Consider the following 22959-nt stretch of genomic DNA (forward strand, 5'->3'; position numbering starts at 1 on the left):
TGTGGAAGACCAGGTTCCCCTGGGCAGCCTGGCTACCATGTGATGGGGAAGATAGCTATTTTGAGCTCAGGAAGTTTAACCTACTTATCTCCTCTCGCTGACAATCCTGCTCCCTCCACTCCGACCTATCTTTCTACCACTCCCTTTCTCTCTCCCTCACTGCATCCCTCATTCCTCCCATACCTCCCCACCTACCTTGTCTTGCTCTTACTCCCCCCATCCCTCCCGATTTATAGTGCTGAGATTATACAATGCTGCACTTGTTTGAAGCAATTTCGCAAATGTGTCCTTCGTATCAGGACGACAACTGAGGCAAATGGAAGTGTGTATCCTTGAGTGCATTCAACGCCACTCGACTCATGTCGTGTGCTACAGTTTTGTTATACAGTAATAATACACTAAAAGCTGTTTGTTTTTATTTTATAATGGTAGCATTTTTTGGAAACAATGATTTATTCAATAAATGAATTACAAAAAAAAGAGAATATTCAGTGATGATGATGATGGCACAGTGCTGATATTAAAGTGCACTGTATTTATTGCTTGTTTATTAGATAAATTAGGGACTGTTGATGACTTGAACTGGTATTTCAATTATGAAATAAAGCATAACATTGGCCATAAAAAAAGGTTGATAATATGTAAAATACATTAAAGGAATACTTCACCGATTTGCATTTAGCTTTGTATTACTAGAATAGGGGTAGTATTTTTGAAGTTTCCCCTGAGTCGAGAAATATCTTTATTCTTTTTTCGTGTTACGTGCTCACCAGTGACACTTGGTCCAAGCCTTGAAACTGCAGCGCTAATTCTGCACTTGTTAGACCCACTCGTAGGGGGACGGGACCTCATTACCAGAATGTAAACAGTGTCCGCCATCTTTGCTAACAGGACCAAGTGTCACTGGTGGGCACGTAACAAAGAAAAAGAATGAAGATATTTCTCGACTCAGGGGAAACTGAGGTTGGAAAGCACAATTTTTCAAAAAATACTACCCCTATTCTCGTCATACAAAGCTAAATGCAAATTGGTGAACTATTCCTTTAAGTGTTTAAAGAGCTAAAGAGTGCTTCTGACTCAACTGCTTTCCCTAAAATGACCTGCAGAAGTATTGTACAGTCTGTGAAATACAGCAGCAGGATACATAATGTGCACATATGTGTAGGTTATCCTTGTAGTATGATCCATATAATCCTTGAAAAGATGGCACTTCCAAACTTCTAGGCATCCACATGCTCCTTTCGTCCTCACACAGGTGCAGGCACAGAAACACACACCGGCACACTTTGCCACTGGAGCGATTTAACTCTTTACATATCACTAATCTTGTGTTCCTGCCATTCAATAGCCCCCGCTAAGCTGTGATAGCGGGAGGTAAATATAACGTGTGATGTGCTTCAATGGAATCAATTCAGCCGACTCGGGATGATTCAGCTCGACACACTGACTTCAGTGGCCTCGAGACAAGCCGCGAGTCTTCTGTCAACGTGTGACAACATAGAAGGCTGACACGGTGACTAAAATGTGAATACATCACATCTAGTGCTGGCTTTATGCTCGGGCTCTTTCTCCTGTTGTACACGTTATTCAGTGACGGCAAAGCTAAAAGGTAGAAAATCACCTAGAAGACCTGAATCCAGCAAAATACACATTTTCTTCAGGTGCCCTCTGAGGCACCATCTGTATAACACACAGTGTCATGTCTAACCTGTTCTTGCCCCCCTCGCTTTTATTTTATTTTTATATATACTTTTATATCACCATATTCATCGACATATCGAAAAAAGGACTACATTTATAAATATCTATCTAAGCTCTAAACCTGTCCTTGTAGCCATGCTCCATCATTATACATCTTCAGCCGGAGAGAGACACCGTGCATCACCTATTTATTGTCTCTATCGAACCCTCAATTAATATGATGAGGGTTTTAAAAAATTTAAGGCAAGTCCTTGCAGAGTCCCTTGTAGATTTTGAGCAAGCCCCATTAGTTAATTAAAGTTGACAAGTACAATGTATTTGGCCACTGTATCCTTGTTGTCTTGCTTCATGTTTTCTCCTAAAACCATATCCTCCTGTTGTAGCTGTAATCATTCAAATAGGGCAGCATGCCACCGTGCGGTGCATCCTTTATCCCCCGTCAAATTCAACCGCTTCCAGTCAAAAATACGAATTCCAGATAATGAGAGAGCAAATAATAGACAGACCCATGAAGGTTTTCCCCATTTTGATGAGGTGCTAAAGATATCAGTCTTAATCTAATGACTGAGCCAAAGGCAGTCGTTGTGGCAGGTAAAAGAGGACGTGAGAAGCTCACGACAGGAAAGGCAAAAACCACTTCTCAGGTTGTTGCTTTGCTTTAAGAATGTAAATAGTTTATGAAAACAGCTTAATGACCTTTCCTTGTCTGCCTTGTTTTATTCCTGTTCACCTTCTAAGGATTCACACTGCGGCTTAAAAGTTTAAAACTCCTTAACACCGAGCGTATCGCAGGCAACACGTTTGCACAAGCGCACTTTGCATTACCGTAATTACACGACAGTTTGTGCTGTCGGGAAAAATTCCAACGGTTTTCTGAAAGCTGAGAAGTTGCACGTCAAAGGCAACGTGTGGTTATTACGGTAATTTGACTGGCGCTGTTTCAGGAAGACAGCGAGTCAGAGTCTGTGACATAGTTTTTATGTTTCGGCCTGTTTTTGTGCATTGAGACGAAGACTCAAATAAATGTTGTATTAAATATACAGTTATACTGTTTCCAATTTCAAATTGAACACTCAAAATCATGGTGTTCATGTGCAACTACTTGTTTTTCTTCATTTTAAATTGTCAACAAAGTATTTTAACATGCGCTCAATTGTAAATAACTGCCAGATATTGAAAGTTATTCTGGAAAAGTGGGCAAAAGCACTTCCTCAAAGGACATTTTTATGGTCTTTTTATGGTTAAAATAGGCAAAAAAAGGGCTTAGGTTAAAATACTGGCACTATTTATAAAACTGTGACTCATTTAAAAAAAAAAAAAAGTGGTATAATCTCACGTGATGGACTAAAAAGATGCAAGATGTTAAACTGACTTTAATTAAGCCAGTCTCCAAGACCGTCCTCTAGCCGATTCCATCTGTAGGATTTGTATTCCCAATGTAGTCATTCTGGGGATTAAGTGGCTTGGCTTATTGTATGGCTCCATGACCTCACTCAATCAACTGTTTCACTGTTTTCTGTAAAGTGGCAACCTCTGTATTGTGTCTGATAGTGAAGGTCTCTTGCTAGACACACAGGAAAATGCGTGAGCACGCGTGTGAGCATGCGTGTGTGCACACACACACACACACGAATCTCAGAGGATATAGAAAGTAAACAGGATTAACTGGCTATCCTTCACTCCACTGTAAAAATGGCCTATAATGGCAGTACTGCTTCTAAATCCCTCCACCCCTCCTCCCATTTCTATTAAACATAGAGGTTAATCCACACCCGCCCAAACCACCACCACCACCACAACCAACCCCCCCCCCCCAACCCCGTCCCCAGCGCCGTGGCCTGGGATAAGCTGTCAGAGCCGGGCTGCTGATACTCCCCTCTACTCCAACAGCCACACAGCCTGGACACAGCATATTAGTGTGTGTTTTTATGTGTAAGCATATACTTATAGTAGTCTGTATTTTAATTGCTGGCAGTATCAAACTCTCCTCTTGTAGAGAATCCAATTTCTCCAGAAAAAAATTAAAATCTAGAGCACCCTAAAGCAACCAAGTGGTGCACTCAACTACTTGTGACTGACTGAGTGCCAGTGACACACAAACAGTGACCCATACCTTCCGGTTCTCAGCGCTGTGTTTAACGGCGGTACCACTGGTTTAACGATACATCACTAATGACTAACACGTCTCTCTGCAGAGATGTGTCAAAAATGTCACAAAAGTCGATGTGCTTTCCCTCCTAGTGCTCTTTCATTCAACACGGATGACCTGCTAACTGGGTGGCGAGGGAAAAAAATTCAATATAGTTCAGTTGGAAAAAGAATGAACCGGAAATGGAGGCTGGGGTGACACATCTGGCTGTTTACTGTAGGTCACAGTTATCCTGTTTTTTTTGTTTTTTTGCCAGTATAACAGGAAGTGATATTTGCACAAATTACCTATCAGGCTTTGCAGCCTCCTAAAAATAAGTCAAGCTTTGAGGGACACAATAATGAACAACCACAGTAACACATCCAAAGGCCATCACCATATTACTGTATAACCCTCTTTAAAAAATAATGAGGTGAAGGTATTCAGGGAATACTGAAGAAGAAATAAAATCATATCCAGTATGATATAGGAACCTCAATGCACAGTATTATTAGATGTTATTCATTCATGAGTTAAAAACTAAAGGGCTAGCCATGTGTCCTTTTTGCTGGGATTGTTTTTCAGTAACGTTCGCGTCCATTTCATGATTGTGAGTCTGCTTTTCCCCATTTCTGAGGGATATATCTCACTTATTAGTAGCTACATTGTACTTTCATACACTCTTATTTTTTTTAATAAAAATAAAAAAATAATAAGAGCCACATCAAAGAAAATGTGTAAAAATGGATTTTATAATGGGGGAGAAAAATTACCCTCATGCCAGCAGCATATAACACTAACAGATAAACTGCTGTCCACAGACATGTGGACACATAAGATACGTGACTAAGATCAAAGATCAACAAGGAAAAAATAAGAGAACATGTATAATACCCCACACGTGAAATCACATGTAGTTTCCGTGTTTAATGCAGAGTAAATGTCAGCAGCAGGGACATTTTAACAATCATGTCAAATGCTATGTCTACAGCAACCGGTGAATGCCACGTGGAAGCCATGTTACACAATGTAAAGGTCACTCAATAACAGATGTCTGCATGAACGTACAGCTCTTTATTCCGCTTGTAATGCATCGTTACATATACAGCCAGCACTGCCCATCTCTCTCTCTCTCGGCTCTCCCTTCCAGCTAAGATTAGACTGCCGCTTCTGTTCGGTCAAACATCTTCTTCTCCAACATCCTCCGTGCCTCTGCGATCACTTCTCATCTCTGTGACACCTGGAGTTAACCGCCAGTGCTTAGGGATCTGTTTTACTGACTCAATTTTCTAAACTAGCCATTAAGCAAGTGAGCGAGAAAGAGAGAAAAAAGACCTTTCATAGATTCTAGTGCGCCAAAAAGAAATTTGGCCAAACTCCATCTGCTTACACTTCTCCTTGATTATTTAATGCAATCATTGGCCTTGTGTATATATGTATATATATATATATATATATATATGAGGTGCAAGTAAGCGTGGAGACAAATTAGCAGCCACAGCTAAAGGGGAACATTTTTGTGGCCGCAACAGGAAACGAGCTGTGGCAGAAAGTGAGAGTGACGGGAAAGTGTTAACAAGGTGACAATGAGGGCGAGGGATATGAGAAAAAGTGGGGTGATAAAAACGAGTAAAAGGGAAAACTGGAAAAAAAAAATCAGAGTAATAGGTGTGCAGGGAAGTGGCAGTAAGAAATTGGGTTACGTGTATCGGTAGTGTACGGTTAATGAATTATGGTCAGGAACACAAACTTACTGCTGTCCATCAGACATTATCCCAAACTACTAAAAGACTCTTTACTATTGTCAAACACACAACGCAAGGCACACAATCTATTTATAGAGACACAGGTTATGTGCAGGATGCAAACATTTGGGCCGAATCTGCCTCAAGATGCCTCTTCTCCCTTTACATCACAAGGGAGTAGCTTACAGAAACAACTCCTTTACCAAGTGTTCTCTCATTCAAAATGTGAATAGAAACACTTAGAATTGCCATTGTCTCCAAAGAAAGCATGCATTCATTCATACAGATAATGAAAGACAACCTTAACAGAATGCTCTAAAGGGCAATGCAATGCTGCTGCCATGGAAGTCACATACAACATGGTATTCACCAGCTCACTGACCTGACCGCGGGTGTAAAAGTTGCATTGTGACACCCCAGACTCTCACAAAAGAACATCAGGCTATGCATTGGTGTGACTCACCGGGTCTTTAGCTTGCTGTGCTAACACGGCGTAGGTGGATATCCTGCTGCACAAGCATTTGGTTTGGACAGTGGTTGACGCGAGCGTTTGGCAGCCTTCTGTGCCCCAGTTTTCCGCGCCAGCTTCCCTGGAGGTAGAGAGAAGGGAGGAGTGTCACACAGGGGGGGGGGACACAAACAGTAGCTGCGAGACATAATACACACAAACAGACGTCACGTGATGACACAGGCCTATAGGACGTGCCAGCTCAAAGAGACACCAAGTTTCACGGCGTCTTTTTTTTTTTTCTGAAACAAAAAGTTCACCAAGTCTCCCCGTTCACTCAGCACTCACACAGACACAGGCAGATTTCATTGTATTTTATTTTTATTTTATTATACACAGTTGCGTGCAGATAACCTTATTTGATCTCAGGTCTTTGCTGTGCTAAGCACCCAATATGTCTTTGACTTTTTTGTCTTCGTACTGTTGTTTCTCCTTCTCCGTAAAATACCATCTATTTTTTTTTTTTTAACCTAAAATAAAAATAATATTCTCAAAGGAGGAAAGAAAATGAAACGAGTTGTATCAGCTTACAATTAAGAAGTGACACAGTGGACACACTGGGGTTATTCGGCATTAAACGGTGAACAGCTCTGACATCCAACAAAGGTAAGAGAGGGACAATCAGGTAAGTCTAAGTGCTTTCAATAGACGGCTGCGTGGGGAGGTCAATCAATAAGATTATATCTGAAGTAATTACCACTGCAGCTCACACGACACATTAACATTATGTTTAACCCTGGGTGTACAGTACTTCTATTCAAGTCACCAGAGACAGGTAGAGAAAATTATGGGACATAAGACCGGTTGTAGAGATGTTCTTAAGGGGTCAAGACAGGCGGCTAATGAGGGATCGGTAATGAGACTCAAAGGCCTTGGCAACACATATATATATTTAACTTCTCACTGTAAGTCAGGAGATAACATTAAAATATTTTCTGCATGAGCTAGAGTAGTTTTTAAGATTCAACGTGAGGGATTCTGGGTCTATTTGTCACCTCATACTCAGTGTGAACATTTGGTCATTACGTTGTGATGAAAACCTGGCAAACCACACAGTCCAGTCGGGTAAAACTCTATGTTTTTGAGCGTGGACTCCACATCTGACCTTTGAAGATGGTCCAGCGTCAAAAGGGGAAAATACATACATAATTGGAGTCAAGTTTTTTGAAGGTTTTATCTCAAAAGGACAGACACTTTAATCACTTTAATCACGTAGTCCTTTAGGCGTTTCAAAAGGCGCTGAAAATTGTGATTTGGCAGCTCCGAATACAGAGCAATTCTGTCGAGGGTCTCTCAAGCAATAAACGTTATTGGGGAACGAAGGGACAGTTCGTCAACCTGTCAAGGCAAAACAACTGCGCTGTATAGCGAAAGCTATCTTCAGCCTCAGTGAATTACACAAGAAACACTGCTGAGAAACTCCATTATCTTCCAGGCCAGAATAAATCTGGACGTGAAATCTCATGGAAATAAATAATCTCCAAACCTCCCTTAAAGAGAAAGTCCGTCGTGTGCGTTTTTATCAATAAATCGCTCGCAAAAGCGCGTACAATTCCTCACCGAGAAACTTATTTAGCCCATTGTGTGCCAATAGCACTGAGAATCTGCAACATCAGGCTTACAAATTTGTGTATTTTTTGTATCAGAACCCAGGTTGGCAATCTTCACATCACTTGACCATAAAAAAATGTAGCGCTAGAGGAGAACTGTATCGCTAAGCACTGTTTATATCTCGGGGGGGGGGAAGCTTTGGTGGGAAAGGCACTTTATGAGGAACGATAAGCTGGCCTGTTGCTCGTGGCATTTATTGTCTCTTGAGGAAGATTTATAATTTTAGCCCCTCTCTCTAAAGAAATAACAAACAATAATATAGTTAAAGATCTTCCAAGATATCACCGTGTATGCCTTACAATTGTTTAACTATATATACCTTCGAGTGATACGAAATATATCATAATAGTAGCTCCTCACGTCATATTCTGCCCTGACAGAGTTTCACACGATCAATCACCGCTACGTGACGATTTAATTAACCAACGCGCTTAATTAGAAACAAAAATAGACGTATGTTCAAAACAGTACTTCAGTGGAAGTGATACCTTGCATCTCATAGCAACCGTTCGGTCCCTTTGTCCGTTTTTTTTATTATTTCCTTAATGTAGTAATGAAGAAAAGCCTTAGCGGCGGCCATTTCTGTTATTTATGTTGTATGGTCGTTGAAAATGAGGTAGACTTGTGTTCTCTTTTCTCAGGAAAAGCTTTTAGGGCACCACTCTGTTTTATTTCCATCTCTCAAACCTCACAGTTCCTCTCTTGGTCCGTCTGTGTCTTGCTCACTTGTTCTGTGTCTTGTATACACCAGTAAAAAAAAAAAAAAAAAAATGCTTCTTTTCTTTTCTTTTTTCCCTTTCTGTAAATCAAATCAATCAAGTTAATGACGTGTGGCACGTCGTGAATCAACCGATAACGGCGGCATATTAACCACAACGCAGTACAATAAAGTGCTTTAGAGATGTCTGTCTTGATATATATTACACACACACACACACAATGTCAGTAAAGAGATGTCAACGCAACTCTCTAATCATCGCCTGCACATTGTCACATCAATGCCCAAGTATAAAAACACAACAACCAGACAAACAACAACATGAGTCACAGCAGCAAAAACAGCTTAGAAATAGCTTGACAGGGAGCAACATGGTGCTTTATATGTTTGTGTGTGTGTGGGTCACAGGCACACAGACACACACACAGAATGTGAGCGAGACAAGAATAGAGAGAACGACAGTATATGGATGTGCGCTCGTTACTTTTTCTGAGGGAAATCCGTCCGCGCTCATGTGGATTCCACTGCGCCTATGAGGATTCATCCGACGCTACATCTGAACATGAATATGAAACTATATAAAGTTCTGCGAGTGAACTCCCGGGAGATGCCGGGAGGAACATTTACAAATAGCCTCCCGCGTGCAAAGCAACAGCCGCGCGGACGGTCACCACGACTGCGTGGACACATCAAGGCAGACGTGCTGATTTATGCAACTCATGAAAGCGTGCGCGTGGATTACATTTAGTAACGCAGACTTTGATGACGTTCAACAAAGCCACACACACACACACACATATTAGAAATTCTACACCAGTCTGGCAGCAACGAGGAAGTTGGGTAATGAGAAACTGTCTGACAGCTCACAACAGGGGGTCGTCAATGATAACACCAACACCCAAGCACATCCACACAATTGTCCTCATTGTTTTTTTCCCGCTGCCGAATTTCCAGTTTAATTAACTGCTGACCGTCGCCCGGTCCAGCTGGATTTAATTATTGGTTTTGCTGCTTTTCAGCAGAAAAAGAAAAAAGCCACAGCTTTGACTTTTATTCAGGTCTGTTTCACCCACAAGTTGCTTCACACATGCACACGGTGTATCACACACACTGTGGGCTCAGAGACGTATGAGATTATTAATTTTGGTTTAGCTTGTGGGAGGGGGGGGAGATTAAATGGGACATGGCTTTTGTTTTGTTCTCCTGTTTCGAGCATTTGAATGAGCCGGTCGCTGCCGTCGACTGCTCTTATCATGGAAAGCAGGGACCAGATGTAGAAACAGGTGCACATATCAGCATTACTGCTTTATGAGCTACGGTTCCCAAATGTACACGGCAGAGAGAACCAACCTGTGATGTGTAAATACGCATAGCTTCATCCAGTTTGCATTGTGTTAATGAACACATGCGCTGCTCGGTCACAAAAGTGACAAAGAATGTTGTTTTATTCAAATGATGTTTGAGGGTTAGGGTTCCATTATTCCTCCGTGTACACGGATTTCTACGCTGTTTACATGTGATCAGCCTGAGACCAAAGCTCGGTGTGAGCCGCGCGCCATCGTCGTTAGTCAAAAGCGCTGATTTTTGTTTTATCCCCCCATGCTTTTTACAACATGGTGACGCATTTCCAAAATTCACCACAGAACACAGTGTGTGGAGATGTAGGAGGATCGCCGGAGAGTTGATGATGCATCGCCTGAAAACCACAAACAGCTGTAGTCGAATCATCGAAGCATTTTACTTTTAGCTGCTGGTGGAGCTGAAGTATGATTCATCCTCAGTGAATAATGAATGGGCGTTATTTCAGGGTACGACAAACGCAGAGAGTGTCACTCCTAAAGTCACACACTGTTATGGCTGAAAAAAAAACACATAAGGAAATAGTAATAAAGCATTGTTTTGTCACATGCTAAAAACAAATACTGTCCATTTTTGCTTCCTAATTTTGAGTTGAGCGATGAAGGCAAACAGAACAAATAGTTCTGAAAGGTGTGTTGACCTTTTCTGTCTACTGAGAAGAAATTGGCACCAACTCTTCAATGAAAGGGCAATGATATGAGAGCCAATAGCCTCCGTGTTAAAAAGTAGAAAGGTTAAACATGCTCTGAATTCTTAAAACCTAAATATTAGATGCGAATGATTTTGGCTGCACAGAAGTAAAAACATTTGTCTTTTCAGACTTTTCAGGTACAGGAAACATAGCAGGGAATTCATATTATATTTACCCAACATCAAATGACGGTAACAAATGTGACTTGAGTTTGTTACCAGGTTTACATGAGAGATGTTGCTGTCACCGATGTAATAAAGATTAACATTATCAGCTCATTTTCGAAGCAGGTAAATGCCGTCAAAACTGATTCATGGAGATGACTGGAAACAACAACACCAAAAAAAAAAAATAACATATATATATATATATTTGGTCCATTTTCATTTGGTATTATGAAATTGCAATCTCCGTGCCCATTAGTCTGTCTCTCGCTGCCCATTTGTGCCGATCAAATACGTGCAAATTATTTCCATGTGTGTCACCGGCGGTCAGAATCACAGCGAGGCGCAAAAGTTATTTCAGAGAGCAAAAACAAAACACAGACCGTGACGCTTTCACAGTCTGTGATGCTTTCTTCTTTTCCAAAAAGAAAGCGTCAAGGGATGACAAAAAATAAAAAGTATTTAAAACTTCAGGGGGAAATCAAAAGCATGGGAATCAGTGTGCCGGCGTTTAGGCAGCATCTCCATTACAGAGAGAACGGCGCCAAGTCAAATTAAAATTCTTCAGAGGATAATTCTGAAGGAGTTTTATTTAATTCTCACTCTGTGGTCTTGTGCGTTTAAGTGTATAAACAGCGTTTTAACGTGTATTTTAATTTTCCTAACACCCTGTAGGTATATATTACATACTGAGAACCAGGAAGTCAGAGTGTCTGGGGGCTTTTATTTTTGGGGGGGGGGGGTCTTATCATCTTTACCTAATTCCTGCCTGTTAGCTGGTGAATGCAGTTTCATTATATAAAAGTATAGACTAGAGCCGCAACAATTAATTGATTACTAAATTAAACGACAACTATTTTGATAATCGATTAATCCTTTTGAAGCTTTCTTCATGATTAAAACAAGATTTCTGATTGTTTAAGCTTCTTAAATGTGAATATTTTCTTCATTTCTTTGCTCTGGATAACAAAGAACTCATTAAAAGTTAATTATTTTGGCTTGTGGACAAAACAAGACATTTGAGAACATCATCATTTCCAGGTTTGACAAACACCGATCAACATTTTTTAAGGTTTTCTGATATTTTATGGATCAAACGATTAATCGACAGATGAATCGATTATGAAAATAATCGTTAGTTGCAGCGCTAGTATAGACATCTAAGTAACTCAATGACGGCTGTCCTCCATTTAACTGCAGCTGTGTCAGTTCTTCCACGTAAGACTTCTACGGATTTTTATGACAGGGGTTAAAAGAATAAAAACAAACCGGGTTCGAGCCCCGGTTGGAACAAGGGCCTTTCTGCATGGAGTTTGCATGTTCTCCCCGTGTGTGCGTGGGTTTTCTCCGGGTACTCCGGCTTCCTCCCACAGTCCAAAAACATGCAATGTGGGGATAGGTAAATTGGACAATCAAAATTGACCATAGGAGTGAGTGTGAGAGTGAATGGTTGTTTGTCTGTCTCTCTATGTGGCCCTGCGATGGACTGGCGAACTGTCCAGGGTGTACCCCGCCTATCGCCCGATGTAGCTGAGATTGGCACAGCACCCCCCCGCGACCCTCTAGCAGAGGATAAAGCGGTAGATGATGACTGACTGACTGACGTGTGAATATCTCAGTGCTGAAGTATCATATATCCTAGATTTTAAAGGACACTGTGACTCTCTGGCCTGCACCAGAAGACACACACGGTTGGGTCGTCCTGAGAAAGCAAAGCAGCTGTTGTGTGGAGTTTTAATCTGGCCATAGAATCACCTTAATTTAATCTGCATCTTCCTAAAGCTTAACATTGCCCTTAACAAGAAATTCATCTTCATTAAACTTAAATTTTTTTTTACATGTTCCAGTACAAAAATACCCTTTTAGAGTCAAATCAGAGATAGATATGCAGATAGTACATTGTAAATGTTTACGTAAAACATAAGTCTCTCTCAGAATTATAATTATTGAATTTAAAAATCAGCGTGCATGTGATACGGTCAGAGACACAAGGCCACAGGTATCAAGTTGTGCCGATATTCCATATAATATACAGTATTTGACCCAGATATTGATTAGTAAGAACTAACTTTACATCCACCGACTGATGTAAAGATGAGCCCTATAACCACAAAAAAAACATGCTGTGAGATTATGCTAAGCTTGCTGTGATGTTTAAGACTCCGCAGCTTACGTTTTCAATCTGTTATATGAACATGAAGTACTTTTAGTTTGAACTGAGTCCAATGTGTATGAAAGAATCCAGTGAACAAAAAAAAAAAGCTTGATCAAGTAATCTACAAAGCCGTCCTACATACATCAAAACCACAGCTGGATGAACATGAAAAAATAGTAGGACTCTACCACAAGGCTAGAGGAAAAAAAACCTACAGTTTTTCATATTATGGTGTACTTACAAGAGCATCATTCATGGTAACTGCTCAAGTTTAAAGCTAATGACTTTTAACATTGTGAAATGCACTGTCCTTGCTTGACCACACCTCACTTTCCTCTGCTAACGTCCCGGGGGACATCGTCGTAAAAAAAACTTCTCCGTCCCACTTCTTCCTCAGTTTCACGTGAGCATGGATACTTTGTCATTGACCTCCACCGGCCCAATCTGCTCTCTGCCACGGACATGAGCTAATTTCTAAGCTTCTCTCCCAGGATTATCTTTCTCCCTGGTGTCCGAGCTCGCGTGTGAGTCCACGGCAAAAACCGTTACAGGATCCGACTGAAGCTCTGCCACCTCGACTCTGAAGAAAGTTGCTTATTTATTTATTTATTTATTTCTACCACCTTTTCAAGTGTTGCATGTCCATGTGAAACCTCAGGTTTGCATATGTTTATTTTTTTGTAGGAGTTGTGCAAGGGACTCAACTGGGACACTCGAGGCCAGAAGGACAAGCCCGGAATCTCACACACTGCCCTTATAACCTACTTCCAGCAGCACACAAGTAAAGAGGATAACGTGTTAGTCAACAAGATAAGCACAAGGCAACTGCTGCGCTTGAATTAAGGTTGCACATAAAGTGTGTATGTATGATCCCAGTGCGTTTCCAGGGAACCTACAACAGAGTTCAAGAGTTGGGACATGAATTTGACTTACCCAGTGGCTCCTTCACGCTACGGGTACAGGAGTGATCGAGCAAATATATTCCACCTGTCCGCGAATCATGCTGTTCACTACTTCTTTATAAAACAAGCAGCAGTTCTAACAACTATCCCTGGCCATAGGGTAGAAAGGTAAGACTCTGTGCTACCACCACTGGTCACATGATGATGAAATCATGAGAATAAAGCATGAAATAAAAAAATAAAAAAAAGATTCCTCCATGATGTCCTGTGACTTAAAGAAATCACAGCCACTGTTCACACTCAAAAGCCTCCATGTTAACAGGACCTCCAAGGTCTGATGTGACTGCTGGGTAAATGAGCTAAAAGCCTCTGTAACGCCCAATGACGGAAGACTTCACATAAGCTCGCCCGGCCGACTCTCTCTCTCTCTCTTCCTGCGTTGATTCACTGTTAGACACAGTCTTGATCCCTTCTGCTCTATCAGATGGAAAAGTGGAACAACCCCGTCAGCCCACCGCCCCCTCCTCCTGGTGGCTATGCTGTTAAGTGTTCGCTCGTGTTGTCTGTCTGTGTCGCTGTCTTTGACGCTTGGAGAGGGATGAAGAAAAATTCAAAAAAGTGGCCTTTTTTTTTTCTCCCTAGTTTCATTACCGAAAAATGTAAATATCACGTTTTACATTTTAGCACGTTGTGTTATTCTGTCGACATTTTTCAAGCATTTCTATTTTTAACTGGAGAAGGCAATTTCTGAATAAATTGCAAGTTGGATTGCTGCCTGCCTTCTACCCGAGCTGAAGCCAGCGTGGCACGCCGCGCCGACTTGGTATGCATGAGAAGTTGAAATGAAATGAGTTCAAGTTTCTAATTGAATGACTGAATGTCTCGAGAAGTCGAACATTTTTTTTGCGTGATACTGCTTAAATGGCAAACTGCACCAATGTTGCAGTTGTATCAAGTTTTGCCGGGAAGGAAGAATGCAAAAGAATGAAAAAATCTTGGCTATTATTATAATAATAATACGATAAAGTCATTCTAGTGCAACGCAAAATTGATGCAGTGCACTCTCAAAATATGTTATCTTGAAAGAAGGAACACACTTTCAAAGTGAAGAGTTTGGCTCTCCACAAGAGGGGAAAATGTACCCTCCTGTAAAACAAGGGGGGGAACGTTTCATGGCGGAGTGACAGATGGCACGTGACGAGCCTCGACACTGCCGATATGAGAATGAAATAAAAGTGTCACACTCACCTTTTTTTTCTTTAAAAAAAAAAATAAAAAACGTGATCACATTTTTAGCAAGATTTGTTAAGTGTCTTAAGTGTGTGAGGATATGCCTCCGAAATGATGAAAAAATTTAAAGTTAAGACCTGCCTGTGCCAAAGCTGATAACGTTGCCAGATCAGTCCGAGTCCAAAGAAAGTCTCAATCTACCGTGTCAGATTGAGGATATTAGAGCTGCCCACCGGGCCATTATTACTCCTTGGCAGCTGGGGGGGGGGGGGGGGGGGGTTTGAGGTGGGACTTTAAGTACTGATCCCGAACACGGCAGAGACCACTGAGGATTAGAAATAGGATTAAGTGACCCTCTGGCCTTCACAAGCTTACTGTCATCCATCCATCTAAAGTGTATGTTACATTTATCTCCAGCAACTGGGTCGTGTGTTTTTGTTTTTTTTAAACTGCAAAAGATGCAAAGGTATTTCGGCTTTTCCGTTGACGTGACAGTATGTTGCTTCTTTATGTATTTACAAATGGAATGAGAAACGTGTGGGTGATACATAAATACATGTTTGAGTAGTACCATTTATATATTTGAGGTGCCAGCAGTTCTAGTTGAAATGTATAGAACATCCAGGAGTGGCACATATCATCTAAGTGTATGTGTGTGTGTGTGTGTGTCACTGGGTTTCAGCCAAGTATCCCACACAGAGGTACAGTGGGGGGGTCAAATCGCAGTGAAGCCCGAGGCAAGGTCAGCAACCATTCGCAAAACATCTTCCATGGACGAGAGAGGGAGAGGAAGACAGCAGAACAGAGTAGCAGAAAAAGGCAGGACTCGAGTTAGGAGCAGAAAATCACTGATAGTTCAAGGCAGAAAAACATTGAAATACTCCGATCCAATTTCACCCCACTGCCCGGTGGGTGCAACACAATCCAACATGTTCACTTCCAAAAGCCTCCTTCCCTTCCCCTAACCTTACGACCCATTTCCGATCCCTGTAGAACTTTTTTCTCGTACACGAGAGCTACAAATAGCAGCGTCTATTTGGGCGGGGGCTAAAATGAAAACAGTTTGAGAGTAGGTTGAGAAGACAAACACACACGGGGGGGGGGGGGGACGGGGAACGATATGGGTGGGCAGATGGTGCCGACATATGGGCCTGTTAGGGGCAAAATAAATAAATGAACACTCACACATAAATAGTGAGATGAACTGTGGGTGCCACAAACTGTTGGCCAACTTAGCCAGCTGAGAAAGAGAGAGCAGACGTGGGAAACCGATGAGAGTGCGTGCGGATTCATAGATGTGCACAGATAAAGTGGCCGTGGCGGCCTTTAGAAATGTAAGCCTTCTTAAAGCATACATTAATTGCGTGTGCATTATGACAATGGGGGGGGGGGGGGGGTGCTACATACATACGTACATAGTGGTATAATCTCTTTTATATGTAGATGAGTCTAGTTGCGCCATCTATCGTTTCCGTGTACACGTCGCTGAGCGGCAGTTATTGCTCCATCTCCGCACGGAACTGTTTCTCTTCTGCTGTCTGCTACAGTTGCTGCTGTGTTTATCCTCACTCTGCATTACTGTCTGTACATTCTCCTCCTCTTTTTTTTCCCCCTCCTGCCTCCTGCTCAGTCTCAAAGCCTGTGGCTCAGTCAGAGAGAGAGGCAGAGAGGTGATGTCCTCCAGCAAACAAACAACGGCTTTGTACAACACGTTCCCTTTGCCCGTATCACCCGCACACTTCCGCCCGACTTGGAGTCAACATCTACTGTCCAGCACAGACGAGCAAATGGAGGCGAACAGACATACCAATACGGTACAGTCAGTTTGTGTATATTCATAGATGAAGCCCACCACTCTGCCAGGCCTCATTGCCTCACATGTTTCTCTAAACTGCATCAGTGCAATGACTCATGGCTGTTTATAATGAAGCTGTGGTACTAAAATTCAAACAAGCGAGCACATGAATAACACATTTCCTTCTATGTAGGAAAGCAGGTATAATAATAAACATAATAATATAACTAAGACACATCCTCAGACAGCCTCTGTGACAGTAATTAAAGCCCTGTTGTGTTATTGTTGGGGTTTAGCCCGTTACTTTGCATCGGAAGAATTCAGACGACATTAAATTGCAATGTGTTTTTCCTTTCTTCTTCTCAGCTTGACATATGTTTCGGTCACTGTGACTGTGTGATAGCAAGTGTCTCCCATCTGTGTTTGTGTGGAAATATATGACCTAATCTCTGGCTCACACTTTTGGATGTTTTCCATATTCCCTCCCAGTTTGAGTATGAGTGTCTGACAGACAATGCCGCCACCTTGCCACTTTATATTCCGTTTGGCTCTCTGGCCTCGTAATGTCTGCAAATTTAATTTGATTGCAGCTGTAATCTTTCCGGCTAGTTAATTGACTTTGCGGAGGTTCGTCTCCCTCCTACCTTGATGGAGAAGGGTAGTTAGATAACTTACAATGTCTTATCCTCTCCCCAGGAATCTACATTCCCACAGTGTGTTTTGGTCACTGGAGAGTACTCTTCAAGAACTGGATAAGCTAATGTGTTCTTGAAGGGGAAGCTGAGCTAACCATCCTTTTCCGTCATCTGTCTTGTCACAGCAGGCAGGAAAACGCTGTGATGGGCCCTCGACGAATTCAGATCTTATTAAAAACATTCAAAGCATTATCTGTAAGATCTAGCTGCTAAAAGCTGTATGGGGCCTTTCATTTAAAAGGAGAGAACTGCCTTAAAGTCAATGTGGTTGTGAAGTTCTATGATTTAGGGTAATGGAAAAAGTTCAGCTGCTGAGTGCAGACCAGACGAAAAACCTCCAGAATAAGAGGAGATCCAATCAGAACTATACTCTCTTTGCAAGGAACGGAGCTGTTCGACGTAACAGCAAACTATTTATTTATTTATTTATTTCCTTGTTCTGTTGGCATGACAACATGTTACCAGAGGAATTGCATACCTGGTCTTCTAACTCCTGTATGTCACCTGAACTCACCGGGTTAGCATTTTGTGCTGAGAGAGTGGGAGTTATTATTCTGTGTTGACTGTTTGATGCCGAACGCTGCGAGTAGAGGCTGAATACACATTATTATTGTGATATCCCTAACATTTACCACTTTGCCCAGTGTGCAAAGATGTCAGTCCTGTCACGAAGACACAGAGAGGCTGCTTCGAGTATTTTGATATTGTGCAACCATACAAACATTTTAGGCAATGTTTGGTTGTCACACTAGTCAAATTAGTCTAAAAGGCGTTATTATAAAATGACTTTGTTGTTACTCTGACACTGGAAGTGCAATAACAGCATGACCCAAAACCAGGCCCGGGTTTAATGGTTCTGAACAAGTTTGTTATTGACCAAAAGCGTAATCACGATGTGGGTTAATGGTTAAAGCGGCATGATCAATTGTGTGGGCTTAAATCATGTAGTTCAGTAGCTGGTCCACTTTGCAGTGCAAACAATGTCAAAGACTCACTAGCCTACAGTACACAATACCACTGACTACTTCACCAACAGGCCACGGTATGTGGGGCTTGGAAACTGTGTAACTTAGAGGAATACTTCACCGATTTGGATTAAGCTTTGTATTACTAGAATATAGGGGTAGTATTTTTGAAAAAACCCCAGACCACACCGGTGACTACCTATGATTTGGATTGCAGAGGGGTACAAATACATGGGTGTTCACCTCAATAACAAACTGAACTGCACTAATAACACAGATGTCCTGTACAAGAAAGGTCAACGCTGTCCCCATCTGCTGAGGAGACGGGAGGTCCTTCACTGTGTGCAGGACACCGATTACGGACCTTTTATGCTATTACCTGTTTGGTCCATGAAAGGTCAGAACACGTTGAAAAACTTTGATCAGTGTTTCCAAAACCTTGACGTGCCGGTGTTCTCAAATGTCTTTAGTCCACCAAACAATATTAATCAGTTTGAATGATTTTAGTTGTTATGCGAAGCAAAAACGCCGTGGAAATACTCACATTTAAGAAGCTGGAAACTCAGAGAGAATGTTAGGATTGGATAATCAAAATAGTCGATTATTAATTTAGTCATCAATTATTATTTGATTCATCCATTAGTCATTGCAGCTTCAGTATACTATGTGTAAACATTTTCAAAAGTGTAACACTTTCTTGCATACCATCTATCACATGCAATATAGCTTATCCTTTTCAACATGTCACTTATCTACCTCTAATCTTATTGCTGCTGTTAACAAGTTCATTTTCCAAGTGTGGGATCAACTAAGTAAACTCTAATCTAATCCAACCCATATAAACAATTATGTAGATTATAACAGGATCATTTAATTTCAGCAGAATGCCTACAGTGGGTAACAACAAAATGCCCGCAACGTCGTATCAGTGAACATTGAAGGGAGGGCTGCAACAAACAGCTATTGTGACTGATGTTACTTTTCAACCCTTAGCTACTCAGAGAGAAACATGTTTGTTCTCATTGACTAATTTCATTAACACTGACACGGGGAACTTCATTAGACTGTCACAGTTCATTAATAAAATGAATGGGACTGAGCACAAGCACAAACACGATCCACGTTCACACACACACACACACACACACGCGCGCGCGCGCGCGCCGTGACAATTCCATGCATTACTGCAATATACACACTCACACGGACACAAGTATCAAAATGACTCAGAGAAACTTACGGGTTGCCATAGTCCCAGACAACACACTGAGGATCTGATGTACCCTGCAAGATATGGGGGGGGGGGGGGGGGTGGAGAGGGAGTAGAGAGAAGATAAGCAGTTATTGCCAATCGAGAGGATGAGTAAAAGGGGAGGGGCAGACAGGAGACAGAGTAGCTCATTGCCGGAGGAGAGAGAGTGATGCTGTGCGGACAATGGAAAGAGGGTAAACGGACAATGAAATGGAAGGATTGAGGGAGACAGTGGGAGGGAGAGATGGAGAAAGAATCGCTGTCAGGGAACGGAGCAGCAAATAGCTGCTGCTTCAGAAAAAACAAAACAAAAAAAACAAAAACAACAGAAGCTACGTGAGCAATGACTCGAGAAAGTTAGAGACAAGACAAAAAAGCCATTTCATGGACAATAATACACAGCAAGTTGGGGCCATAAACACCCTGTAGTTGAAAGGCATTTGAATTCTCTGTGTAAGTAGAAAATAGAAGCAAACAACTATGAGGCAGTAAAATGTATTCAGGTAAAACAGCTACTTAATAGGTAGAGCTGGCCCTTTTGGAGTGTGCAAATGCAAGAGTCAAGCGAGGGACTAAATTAAGTCGGTTTGCCTACTTCTCACATGTTTCCAAGTAATTTAATGAAAACATTTTGAAGAGTAGAACAAAGTCACACAATCCACAGGGTCTAGCAATCAGCTCCCACCTCAGACTTAATGCATTGACTCACTGAACCCCAAAGCCAATCGGGGGGGTCAAATGGCAGATGAATCATGTGGTAATCAAAGCTCAGTGATGCCTGCTGGGAAAAGAAGACTCACTCAATTGGTGAATCAATCACATGATCAATGTCCTTAACAGACTCATCACAGCCTGTTCCACTGGTGATCCTCTGTGATCTGGTGCATGTCCTTTCAAACTGTATGTCTTATTTGACCAAGATAGGAATGCGATTAGTCTCAAGGTTACCGTCATGGCTTCTCTCGTCTGGAACATAGATTCTGTCCCTAAATTAACTTGTAGGGCCACAGAAATAAAGGAGTAAAAACTAGTGTATTTGAGGTCAGAGTGACTGAGAGAAGTAACCTCCTGTTACACTTTCTGGGTCTTTTCAGAGGAACAGTAATTTAGGCGATGTTAACTACCTACAAGTGAGTTGCCATTCTTCTGCTCGGCTTATGCAGAGCAGTCTGTTGGTCCTCCCTCAGCCCTGCATTAAGCACTTTGCCTTTGAGCTCCCCCCTATGGTTTAGGGGATTATAGCAGTGTAACAGCCAGACTGCTCTGTCAATTATGAATAGGATGATGTCCACTTTAAGAAGACTCACTGAAGCCTGAGGAAAATGACCTCTTCTTGACTGAAGAGGAAAGGGAACGTTTTCTGAATGTCAGCGTTTAAAAAAAAAAAAAAAAAAAGTGATGCACATTCACATCTGCACTATTAGAATTTATTTCTCCACAGGCAAGGTCATCCGTCCTCCTCTGAGCAGTTCCCAACTCGTACCCCCCATGAATCAGTGAATTCAATGCATGGCTGGGATTGAGAGGACGCCACGATGCACTGTTGATATAGACACGATCAGAGGCCAGGCGACACGGATTGATGGACGACAGCACTTTGTTCTGCCTCATACAAACACATTGCTGTCAAAGACATTAGATGTGCTTGGGTATGCATTAGTATACGGCTTGCTCTGTTAACATTTAGCTATCAATCAGTGGCCATCATGTCCAACTGCACGGTATAGTGGGAGTGACATCCGTGTACTCCCACAATGTCTGACTCTACTCTTAAGTGCTGCGTTGCATAATGACAGCATCTGCTTGACTGACGCTTCTCAAAGAAAGGAGACGCGCGCGTGTGATTTCTCACAGCTGCATTTACGGAAGGTGATGATAGCAGCTGCGGCACCTTAACAGCTCTGTCATCTTTTTGCGCTGAAAGGAACAGCCATTTTCTACTAAGATTTTCACAAACCACGGAGCCATTTAGTAGCCGTGCAACGAGCTGATGAACCAAATCAAGACTGGTTTAGGGAATCTTAAAAGCTTTCCAACTTTGGAGATGTTAAGAAAATAAAAGTGAGTAATCCGGGTGACGCATGTCAAACCGATTACAGTTGTGTTGCCGGGAAAGATGTACGGCCTATGTGTGAATCTAAAGGTAACCAGAGCTGCCTTTTAAAATCTACAAGGCCCAAATGAAAGAGGGCTGAAGAAGGGAGCAGAGAGGGAAGGGTAACACCTGGCATCTGGTCTACTGGTCCACTGTGGACAAACAGGGCTTAATGGCCTTCTGCTTCTTACTCATCACCAAACCACAAACACACACTTTGACACCATGGAAGTTAGTGTCAGGTGTGAGTGAGATGGTCTGACTGAAGCAGATGTCTTCTCAGGGAGTACATGACCACGCAAAGAGACTCCAATATCCCCCTTGGAGGGTGAACTTGGCAGCGCGCTTTCACGGTCCCTGCTTCAGTGACTGGGCGTTTCTTTTCCAGCCAAGGTCAAAACCAGCTACTGCTGAAGATCATGACCTACGACTGTGCACCTCCTTTATTTTTGCATGCCTTTCTGTTACTCATACACCATAGTTACTTAAAGCTCAGCACTTTCTAACGGAGTTCAGGCAAAGGTGCAAGGACGCTCAAACAGCAGGTTAACAGTGCATTTAATTGCACTGAAATAATGATGTGTGTGCAGATTATAATTGGGCAGCATTCTTATGTAGTTTCACAAAAATGCAAATGAGCTAGGGGAACTTTCTTTTTGGGTGTTTTAAAGGAATAGTTCCATAGAATAAAAGGGGAATAAAAGTGTTTTTCGCTCTTGAGGAGAAGAAATGATCGCGGCGCTTCCAGTATCTGACCATTAAATACTAAAGTGCAGCCAACAGTCCATTAGCTTTGCTTAGCATAAAGACCAACACGTGGGGAAACAGATCCTCTAATTACTTTAAGGTGGATTGTCTTGGACGGAGCAAGTAGCTGCAGGCTACAGTTTCACTCTTAAGGAACAGACACAAGAGTGATTCTGGGCGGGAAAGCTAATTATGGCTTTTCAGTACATGTACCTGTTTCTGTACAACTTTGCAGTTATTGCTTAAGGTTATTCATTTCAGGTGGCAAATATAGATGAGTGCTCATGACTTGAATTTCAAATCGAGCCAGATCGATGCGTTAATCACTCGTGTCCACGGCTAGAATGTAATTTATCACATGGTGAGATTTAAATGAATTTTTCTACATCGCTCTCGGAAAACCATGTTTATTTTTGATGCTAGTTATGCCGCATTGCAACACCTCCCCTGGAACTGAGCGTGTGTTATATAAACAGAGGGGGAGAAGTTTAAAAGACG

General features: G+C 41.9%; 1 protein-coding gene across 16 annotated transcripts in view; it reads right to left on the reverse strand.

Annotated features, from left to right (window-relative positions):
* The window catches only part of adgrb2 (adhesion G protein-coupled receptor B2), a 174610-nt gene that overhangs the window by 42769 nt on the left and 108882 nt on the right, over positions 1-22959 (reverse strand). For all 16 annotated transcript variants that reach the window (XM_058620059.1, XM_058620066.1, XM_058620074.1 and 13 more), the window contains 2 exons: positions 19608-19651; positions 6038-6164 (listed from right to left, as the gene is read on the reverse strand). In XM_058620059.1, coding sequence (XP_058476042.1) covers positions 6038-6164; positions 19608-19651 — 171 coding nt within the window. The remainder of the gene's footprint in view (positions 1-6037; positions 6165-19607; positions 19652-22959) is intronic.

Source organism: Solea solea, chromosome 20 (assembly GCF_958295425.1).
Source record: "Solea solea chromosome 20, fSolSol10.1, whole genome shotgun sequence".
Taxonomy (NCBI): domain Eukaryota; kingdom Metazoa; phylum Chordata; class Actinopteri; order Pleuronectiformes; family Soleidae; genus Solea; species Solea solea.